This window comes from Sinocyclocheilus grahami, unplaced genomic scaffold, assembly GCF_001515645.1.
Source record: "Sinocyclocheilus grahami isolate Dianchi unplaced genomic scaffold, SAMN03320097.WGS_v1.1 scaffold783.1, whole genome shotgun sequence".
Classification (NCBI taxonomy): Eukaryota; Metazoa; Chordata; class Actinopteri; order Cypriniformes; family Cyprinidae; genus Sinocyclocheilus; species Sinocyclocheilus grahami.
The window spans coordinates 288,868-299,609 of record NW_015505962.1 but is presented as its reverse complement, the minus strand read 5'-3'; the positions used below and the strand labels follow the sequence as shown (position 1 = coordinate 299,609).

The following is a 10,742-nucleotide window of genomic DNA, read 5'->3' as shown; positions in this document are numbered from 1 at the left end:
GCAGTAAGAGAACATTAAATTGTTAGGTCAACTTTAAAACACATCACCTTACTTCTTTTATACCAATGCTATCTGTATATAAGGTATAAATGCGTTTGGGTGAATAAATGTCTGTAAGAACATCGAATGGACTGTATTTGTGTCATTTTGTTAGGTTAATTCTTCAGCTACAGATGATGTGTTGTGCAATTGTTAATTTAGGTTGTTTTCTTTAGTAATGGCATTCATTTTCACTACATAAGATACCTGTCTGTTATGTAGTGCCCTGTTATACTGCATTACTGTGTAATATTTATGGTTTCTATAGCCGTGGCATCATTATGATGGTATGAAGAGATGGATTTAATTCATGCAGGACGCCACTGAAGGCATAGGTTTAAAATGCATGGCCCGCTACTGGTACATAGCAATATGAAACTAAGTAACCCCAAATACAAACAGCAATTCCTTTGATGTGACACATATGCACATATGAAAATAATAATATAGGTTTAATTTCACTTACGTGGAAGTTGGTGGAGCAGTGATCTGTGTTTGAGTCTCCTCTGTGGAAAGGGAGGACTTTTGAGATGTAAACAATCATTAGTAAGCATGAACTAACACTGAATGCATCTAATTCTACTTCTCAGTGTAAGATCAAGTGTTATATCAGTTAACATTAGTGCACTGCAAACTAACATGAACATTTATATTAAAGGTTTAGTTCACCCAAAAATGCAACAAAGGCTTCCTGTAGCGAATCGATGCGTTTTTGTAAGAAAAATATCCATATTCAAAACGTAATAATCACTTTAATGTAGCTTGCGCCAACAGTTGTACACGGAAGAAGTTCCGGGCAGATGAGGTACGAGGTCAGCGCTGCGCATGTGCCGGTGAGTCTCGTGAAAGCCAACGTTTGTTAACAGGAGCAAAGGAAGCAAAGTTTCCTTACTTTAGCAAAGGAAAACCAGTCTCCTCTTGGCTTATATCGAAGTCCTCCGACATTCTTCTTTACAAATCCTCGTTTTGTACTTCTAATTAGTGACCGTTGTTTTGTTTTGATCTCTCCCCTGCGCTTCCACATGCGTCACTTCTGAGCGGCGCATGCGCAGCACTGACCTCATACGTCATCCTCCCGGAGCTGCTTCCGTGTACAGCTGTTCGCGCAAGCTACATTAAAGTGAATATTACATTTTGAATATGGATATTTTTCTTACAAAAACGCATCGATTCGCTACAGGAAGCCTTTGTTCACCCCCCGGAGCCATGTGAGACACTTTTTTTTTAAATGGATGGGCGCTTTTTATTTAACTTCTTTTGGACTGATGCATGCAACACCCGCTGAGTGCCATTAAACAGCTTGAAAGATCAAAGACAATTTTTTATATAACTCCGACTGGATTTGTCTGAAAGAAGAAAGTCATATACACCTAGGATGACTTGAGGGCGAGTAATTTATGGGCTAATTTTCATTTTTGGGTGAACTAACCCTTTAACTAACATTAACAAACTGATTAATAAATGCTATAAAAATATATTGCTCATTGTTAGTTCATACAGCATACATGCAAAAAGAAACCAAAAGAGGGTAAAACATATAATTGAAGATGTATTATATTAGAGTAAACTTACTTCATAGGGTTTAACTCTGGCAGGTAGTAAATGAAGTCAGCTAAGGTCATTTTGTCACGATCTGGCTCAATACAATGCTCACGTTTATGCCGTATACTCTTCTTCTCCTTTGAAAACAAAGTTTACATACATGATTTTGTACTTGCTTTTTAATGGAAATTTGTTGATATTTGAGTAGATATTTAGTAGGTATTTCCTGGTCCAAACTTTTTAACTTCAGATTTAAAATTGACTTTACCATTCTTTCTTTCTTCCTCTCCAGCTTCATCAGTTCTTTCAGTTTGAGGGCCCTCAAGACCTGCTGCTTGTCTGAAGAAATTTTCTTCCTGACAGGAGAGTCTGGTCCATCAACACGAGACAGTTTCACATACGGTGAGAGTGTCCATGAAATTGGAGTGGCTCCTTGAGGCCCGAAATCCTCATTTGGGATTTTTTGGGGAGTTCAGCAAGGCTCTTTTTGTGACGGTGTTGATGATGGAGATTCTGGACAGCCAGATGTGGATGGAAGACATGGTGAGGATGGAGGGCAGTTAGCTGCTGTAGTGGCATCTGAGAATGTAGAGTGTTGGGAATCATCTCTGCTGATAGCACCTGAGATGGGGGACTGAGGAAAATACTTGGCTGCCTGGAAATGGGATGATATCTTGGATGGCTCTGATGGAAGAGAAACAGTCTTTCCAGTGGATGGAGGAGCAGAACGGACTTTGGGTCTGGCCAGGTTTGGTGTTGCAGAGAATCTGCTCCTCCTCTGAAGTACTGTAGTTGCAGGTGTGCTGACACTAGATGGCGCTCCAGCATTACTGTCAATGGACAAAAGAACAAAAAAACACACTTGATTTGAAGTGCTTCTCAATCTCAGGTTTGATCACATGAGACTTTTAAGTATAGCTACCATTTAACTAACTTTTAATTTACTTTAAAAACAGACCTGAACTGAATATTGATATTCAGTCAATATTCCCCCCCAAGGACCTAGTCAGGAAATATAATCTGAAATATCAAAGTTCACATTCATATGCAACATTCTATCGATCCTATCGTTTCCTTAATTACTTTAGACAGCTTCAGCGGATTTATTATCTTAAAAGGCTCATCCACAAACTTCATCATTACCTTGAACTCCTCTTTCTTTCCTCTTATCGGATGATTTTCATTTCCACTGTCAGTTTCAGATGTATTACTCCAGATTTTCTTTCTTTTCCGATTTTCTACTAAACTCCACTCATTCCCGTTCCCTCCCTCTTCATCCACGCCAAACATTTCATCCTCCATTTCCGGATCCCTTCCGGACTCTACGTCACTACCTACCATGCACACTCCAGTCACAGATCAGCTGTTGCCAAAACCCACCTCGCCTCTCAGACCTGACCAGCCTCAGTGGACTACCATCTACCGTCTTTGTAGTTTTACCGTTACTCTCTCAAATATACTCTGTTCCTCCCGCTAAAAACTACATTACCCAGCAGCTTCAGAAAGTCAGCTGTGACTGATAGTACACAGTACACACGTGTTTTTTACAGTCTATGAGAGCAACACTCTGTCGGAAGGCACGTCGTTGACATGCAATTCTATGAAATTAAAACTACAATTTACGTTTTAATATTTTTTTTCTCTCCAATTTTGTAAAGAACATTTTATGATAACTGAAAATTCTTCTTACATCATAAGAAGAATTTACATGGTAAGAAGAATTACATTATAAGAAGAATGGCGTCTATGCTAATATTAGTCTGTTTCTTTCTTTTTTTCCGAGATCACCTTAGCCACCAGATCCAGTCCGTATCCAGCCGAGGTGGTGGATCAGCACCTAGACGACCTCTGCAGCCCTGAATTTCAGCAGAGACCAGGACAACTAGATGAGCCCCAGAGTCAGTTCCCCAGTGAAGACCTTGTCTCAAGCGCGGGGTTTCTCCCACTTTCTCCCACCTGGTTTCTCCCACTTGCTTAGACCAGGACAACTAGATGAGGCCCAGAGTCAGTTCCCCAGTGAAGACCTTGTCTCAAGCGCGGGGCCCGGTGCAACCGCACCAGTTGCACCCCCCCTAAGGACGGCCCTGATTGGGCCAAGACCATGGGAACCAGATGAGTCCTCTGCACAATCTAAATTAGCTGCAGCATGTATCAACCTGCTGGTTCGTCTGGCCGGAGGAGAACTGCCCCCCCTACGACTGAGCCTGGCTTCTCCCAAGGTTTTTTTCTCCATTCTGTCACCGATGGAGTTTTGGTTCCTTGCCGCTTTCGCCTCTGGCTTGCTTAGTTGGGGACACTTCATTTCCAGCGATATCGTCGACTTGATTGCACAGATACTATTTAAACTGAACTGAGCTGGACGATGACATCACTGAATTCAATGATGAATGGCCTTTAACTGAAAATTGAGTGTTTACTATTGTCCTTTTGCATTGACACACTATTTTCCTATTTGATAGTGTAAAGCTGCTTTGACACAATCTGTATTGTTAAAAGCACTATATAAATAAAGGTGACTTGACTTGACTTGAAAGATCAGTGTTTAAGCTGCTTATCTGAATGATGCACACACACACACACACACACACATATACACTGTATGTAAATGCAAATGTGTTTGTGTGTCTATCTATCTATCTACAGTGCTGCTTGAAAGTTTGTGAACCCTTTACAATTTTCTATATTTCTGCATAAATATGACACAATTCATATGACCCAAGTCCTGAAAGTAGACAGAGAGCCCAATCAAACAAACGAGACAAAAATATTTTCTTTGTCATTTATTTATTGAGATGACCCAGTGTTACATTTCTGTGCGGTGCAAAAGTATGTGAATCTCTATGATTAGCTGTTAATTTGAGGGTGAAATTCAGACAGATTGTGTAGAAATTAAGGAGATTCAAGACCACTGTTACTTTCCCCAGAAGCAGTCGACCAACAAAGATCACTCCAAAAGCAAGACTTGTAATAGTCTGCGAGGCTGCAAAGGAACCCAGGGTAACTTCTAAGCAACTAAAGGCCTTTCTCACATTGGCTAATGTTAATGTTCATGAGTCCACCATCAGGAGAACACTGAGCAACCATGGTGTGCATGGCAGAGTTGCAAGGAGAAAGCCACTGATCTCCAAAAAGAAAATCACTGACCGTCTGCAGCTTGCTAAAGATCATGTGGACAAGCCAGAGGACTATTGGATAAATGTTTTGTGGACAGATGAGACCAAAATATAATTTTTTGGTTTATGTGAGAAGTGTTCTGTTTGGAGAAAAGAACACTGCATTCCAGCATAAGAACCTCATCCCATCTGCGAAACATGGTGGTGGTAGTATCGTGGCTTGGGCCTGTTCAGCTGCATCTGGTCCAGGACAACTTACCATCATTGATGGAACCATGAATTCTGAATTATACCAGCAAATTCTAAAGGAAAATGTCAGGACATCTGTCCGAGAACTGAGTCTCAAGAGAAACTGGGCCATGCAGCAAGACAACGACCCCAAGCACAGAAGTCCTTTTACCAAAGGATGGTTAAAGAAGGACAAAGTTAATGTTTTGGAATGGCTGAGTCAGAGTCTGGACCTGAATTAAATTGAAATGTTGTGGAAGGAGCTGAAGCAAGCAATTCATAGGAGGAAACCCACCAACATCACAGAGTTGAAGTGGTTCTGTACTGAGGAATGAGCTAAAACTAATACAAGATGTTGTGTAGGACTGATCAGCAGTTACAAGAAACTTTACCTGCAGTTACTGCTGCAAAATTGGGTCACACCAGATACTAAAAGCAAAGATTCACATACTTTTGCACCGCACAGTAATGTAACACTGGGTCATTTTTCCTCAATAAATACATTTGTTTGATTGGGTTCTCTTTGTCTACTTTCAGGACTTGTGTGAAAGTCTGATGATGAATTGAGTCATATTTATGCAGAAATATAGAACATTGTAAAGGGTTCACAAACTTTCCAGCAGCATTGTATATATGTATATTAGTTTTTTTTCAAGAGATAATTAAATGGCTAATTGGAGCACCACTAGCATACTACTCTTACTACCTCAGTTTGGAGTCTAGGCCTTGGCAAAATATGTAAAAATGTTTGCTTGACTTGACATTACGTTTTATGTGTGCTGAATGAACAAGCAGTCATATTAACCACAAATTTTAACATCCCCCCCCCCCCACCCCCCCCCCCCCCCCCTTAAAACTGCTACAGCTGTTTTAAGATATCATTAATTTTGAAGTGATAATAGTGACTTGACTTGTTGCGTACTACAGTTATGTAGGTAGCATGCTAGCATTCCATTCTGAATGAAGTCAGTCTTAAAAAATGTTTGAAGTGTACGTCGTTCAGCACATTGTTTTTCATCTAGTTTAGAAAATGAATTCAGTTATCTGCTGATCCCATTCAAAGATTGTACTAACAAAACTTAACATGTGAGGCTCAAATCATTCAGCCAGTCATCACTTTATTGTGAAGTAGACCCAACTGGTCTTATACAGACTTGAATACAAACTTTGCAAAAGATAAATAGGACAATTCTGAATCTATTCCACTAACTAAAATTCCAGTTTATTGCAGCGACTACATATTTTAAAACACCTTAGTTCTATAGCATCCAAGGTAGAGATGGCATAGTGCATAACAGAGCAGATATTTATATATGTACACACATAAAATTCACATAGTTCATTTTGACAAGGCTTCAGCATCCACTACAGTCAGTATAGTACACACATTGTCTTTTTTTTTTTGCTAATCCATTAATCCACTGAGATGAATGCATTTCTGTTACACTTTTAAACCTTACAATATCATGTTTTTCCCACTTAATTTGTCTGGTGGAAAATGATTATATCCCCACCTAACAAAAGGGAAAAATAAAGAGCAGTGTAGTAAGATATCATTGATCAATCAGACACATCAATATGCTCTTATCAAGTATTACCTGAAGCATTCTGCATCATCATGTTACAAGCAAAACAATGTGCTTAAATAGTATCATCCTCCTATTCTATGGATAGATATTATTTTTGATGGTGTTTATATTTGCAGAACCGCTGACAACATGCCAGTAGTAGCAATTTAGATTATTCATTCAATACAATGTCAAATCAAAACAAAAACAGAGAACTTTTGACATGATGACAGTACATACTGTATATATTAGTGAGCGTCGCAAGCTCAAACAGAACACTGAATACAGATCAAGGAAAAAAACATCTTGCAAGTGATGCAGTTCAAATACAGGTTGATTGGAGTCAGTTGCTCTTTTATAATGAACAGGTCAGTACAGTATGATGCTGATTGCACAGTTATCATATCAGAGCATCTCTACAGAGGTTATATACACTGTCTCTGCTGTCCATCACGTGGGTTTGTGATTGGACATTTAATATGTCCAAACTTGAATTGGATATTTCAAAAATCTGTCATCATATTCAGTTGATATGCCAGTTCATAAAAATGTTTCTCAAAATTAGTGACCAGTCATGCCCTAAAGCTTTTTGATAAATGTGAAAAAGTAAATATAATGTCAAGATAATACTGCAATGAAGAAAAACGTGATCAAAGAAGGCAAACACTTGTGTCTACTGGTGCAAAAATGACAAAATTGCTTTTGAGTGCTTTTAGTACAGAAAACAAAACCACTGTCATCATGTTGTCATTTAGAGATAAAATGCACTCAAATTCATGTTTGTTGATCATGTTATGATCATGGTTCATAAAACGAGGAGGGTTGCACATGCTTCATTTGGCTGTCAGACATTGGCTGTGACATCAGAGCTAAGAGACCTGCTCTTGAACAGGATGCACTTTAGAGGGAAAGCTACATAAAAATGGTGCTCTGTGAAAAGCGGTTGTCGTTGTGTATCCATTAGCTTAACCACGACATTATAAAGCTGAAACATCTGGGATGGAATTGTTTTTTGCATAATTTCTTGTTCAGTGATTTGTGTTTGATCCATACTTGGACCCTATGGAGTCATCAAGATGTCCGGCTATCATGCAAATGGGTTTCCAAATGGGTCTCTGAAAGGATCTAAGCCCACTGTCTTTATGGGAGGTGCACTCTGTAAAGGTCAAAAGAAAAAAGAACCATAAATATTAAAGAAAAAGAAGAACAAACATAAACATTCTTGAGGCTTACTAGAAAACTCAAAATGATGTTATTGTTTGATAAAATGTTTCATAATCTCTTATAAGAATGCACATATACATACAGTTGCAGGTACAGATGTGCCAAACAGATTTTTTCCAACCGAGTTGTCGAATGGGTTCTGGCCTCCAATCTTCAGTTCAACTGAAATCAAATATAAACTTTTATTTCGGCTGGTTGTCAAAGCAACATTTCTCATTTTAATTTAGTTTAACTTGATGTACCAAAATAATGAGAAAAAATAAACTATACAGACTTTAACAAACACAACAAAATTACTAAAACTTAAAAAATAAAATGTGATAGAACAAAAACAGAAATCTAAAAATAAATTCAAACTATTAATAAAAACTATAATAGTATCGCAATGACAAAAATATCACTGGTTAATGGTCACATGACATGCAGGTAAACTAACTTTTCATTAGTATTTCCTGTATATTTAGTTACATCTAAATATATGAGTCACTGTTTTTAGGAACAGAATAATAATAATAATAATAATAATAATAATACATTTATTGTATGCATATTATTTTTTAACTCTAATTAAAAAAAATAAAGACAGAAATATATGTATTTCTGTTGCAATAGTACAACTGCACAATCATATTTGTTAAAATTACTTATATTTACATCTTAAATTATTTACTTTCAAATATTAAACCATACAGCTATTATTTTGGTGTTAAACACTCAAGCTTTTTCTGCAGAAGACCTCTGTTTAGGTGAGAACAGGTTTATAAATAAATACTTCTCGTTACAAATCTGGTGAAACGCTAAAAACCTATTTCGGAAAACTGTTGAAAATTATGCAAATATGAAATAAAGTGATCCTGGTGTATGCTGCATTCCCAAATGCATGTTATGAGCAACTCAAAATGACTTCAGACGCAGAGATGAATTTCATGGCATTGTCATGTAATTGTTAAAACAGCTGAGATTTTAATTACTAACACATTCATATCTGCTCACCTTTCCTTGCTGGCACGTTTGGTGGCTTAGCCATCTGGAAATCCTTAAACATGTCCTTGATATCTCTCTTCTCCTTTTCTCCCAGAGGATCCAGGTCAACAAAAGCATTACTGTCCACTTTTGGAGCTTCTTTGGTGGCTACTGCCCGAGGTGGAACCATTGGAGGGGGACTGGAGCTCTGCTGTCCGTCGGGCACAAGGCTGGGTGGAAATATGCCTGTCTGGAAGGGATTCCCCAGGGTTGAATGAGGGCTCCAGGATCCATTGGATCCGTTGGTGCTCAATGACGGAAGCTGTTGGGTAGCGGTTGAAGTTCCAAAACTTCCAGGAATGTTTCCCCAGGCAGGCGCAGGAGAAGTGGAGAAGACAGGTGCTTGATTGAAGGGCTGAGAGACACTGGTGGTGCTGGGGAAGATGGAGGAGAGCGGCTGATTCCACAGAGGAGTGCAGACTGCAGGTGGAGCTTGTAGAGACAACCCTTCTTTAAAGAAAATTTAGTGTTGATAAAAAGAAGATGAAATATTAAAAAGCTGCACTTATTCAGTGTTCCACATATGACAAGCATCGAATTGACCATGCATTCCTCTTGACACTAAGAGCCATTATTCATTTCAACACAATGGTATTCACAATATCAGCCCTCATTTTGTGAATTTTATAATACTGTACTTGAGTCTATTTGAATCATGCACATTGCTTATAAATCATGTAAAGTTTTATTTGTTCACCAACGTCTATTTTTCCATGCGTTTGCCACTTGCTATTCAATTTGTATTCAATTTGGACTCTGATGTCAAATTTCAGTGACTTACACTACATTCAAGATTTCCCTGAGAACCTTTGGCCCTGCTAGTGCCGTGCCCTACTGTTTGAGCTACAGTAATATGCAGGTATGAACAGAACGACACTCATTCTAGGCTCAAGCTTTCATTTGAATGAGAATCACTGACATTTTGAAAAAGCATTTTTGGAAGCTCACGAATGTCAAGATATTTATTTATCGTCTCCAACGTCTTACCAAGAGCTGTGAGTGTGTCAGTGGAGGAAGGGCTCCTGCTGAACAGACTGACAGAGTTGACAGGGCAGGTCTCAGGTTGAGGAGGTGGTGATTCTGATTGGTTTGGTGGAACAAATGGATCTGTCCCGGGTTTTTCATTGGAAGGGGACTATAAAAGAGAAAACAAAGATAATTATAAAAGAGACTTAGCCCATTATCGAACCAAATTGGTTAAATAAAAGTAAAAAAAAACAGAACAGGGATTAAACAAGCATATTGTAATAGATTAAAGTGGTCGTGAATTGAGAAATCCAAATTCCCTTGATCTTTTGATATATAAGAGGTCATTGTGCTATAAAAACATCCTGTAAGTTTCAGAACTCAAAACTTTTTCGTTAGTCTAAAAACAGCTTATATGGAAGCCAATCTGCCAAAACATGTTGTGGAATGTACAGTACCACTTTATGATGTAAAAGTAAACACTGCGTCCGCAGAAGAAGATCAATGCCTGCTTCTTCATTACTGTCTGTTTAGCTCCACCCACCAATTTGCACATGTTGTAGGTAAATGACAAGAGCAGCAAACACAGGTCTACACAGAAACCAGTTCCAGAACTTGATCCTATGTTCACTTAATTTTACCGAGGATTCGTTTACCGCAGGTTTTCAGAAAGATTGAAACCAGAAGACGATGCTGTGTCGACTATATTGGATACGATGTCACACCACGCAAGTGTGAGTAGTAACTGTTTTTATTACGTGATCCCTATTGCTTTGTCTGTTAAACAGATCGTTTGATATGTACTGAGTATTGAAGCATTTTTAAACTAAAACACAGCAGCTGTGAAGGATGTAGGCTGTCAAACATACACAACTGTTAGCCAATCATACAGCATTTATTTCAAGCAAACATCTTTTGTACCATTATAAATGTATTTATACAGCATATATATATATATATATATATATAGAGAGGGACAAAAAAGTATTCTGACCCCCTTAAATTTTTCACTCTTTGTTATATTGCAGCTATTTGCTAA

The 10,742-nt window shown here is 38.3% G+C and overlaps 1 protein-coding gene and 1 pseudogene across 3 annotated transcripts in view; both read right to left on the bottom strand.

The window, feature by feature from the left end:
• Positions 1-313: 313 nt before the first annotated feature.
• Positions 314-2,883, bottom strand: LOC107561603 (transcription factor TFIIIB component B'' homolog; annotated as a pseudogene).
• A 3,137-nt stretch (positions 2,884-6,020) lies between these two features.
• LOC107561610 (disabled homolog 2-like) overlaps positions 6,021-10,742 on the bottom strand; it is a 22,700-nt gene continuing 17,978 nt past the window's right edge. For 2 of the 3 annotated variants that reach the window (XM_016246085.1, XM_016246087.1), the window contains 4 exons: positions 9,725-9,872; positions 8,708-9,187; positions 7,797-7,876; positions 6,021-7,646 (listed from right to left, as the gene is read on the bottom strand). In XM_016246085.1, the coding sequence (XP_016101571.1) occupies positions 7,578-7,646; positions 7,797-7,876; positions 8,708-9,187; positions 9,725-9,872 (777 nt within the window). In that variant the 3' untranslated portion in view covers positions 6,021-7,577. The remainder of the gene's footprint in view (positions 7,647-7,796; positions 7,877-8,707; positions 9,188-9,724; positions 9,873-10,742) is intronic. The other variant, XM_016246086.1, reaches the window with a different exon arrangement.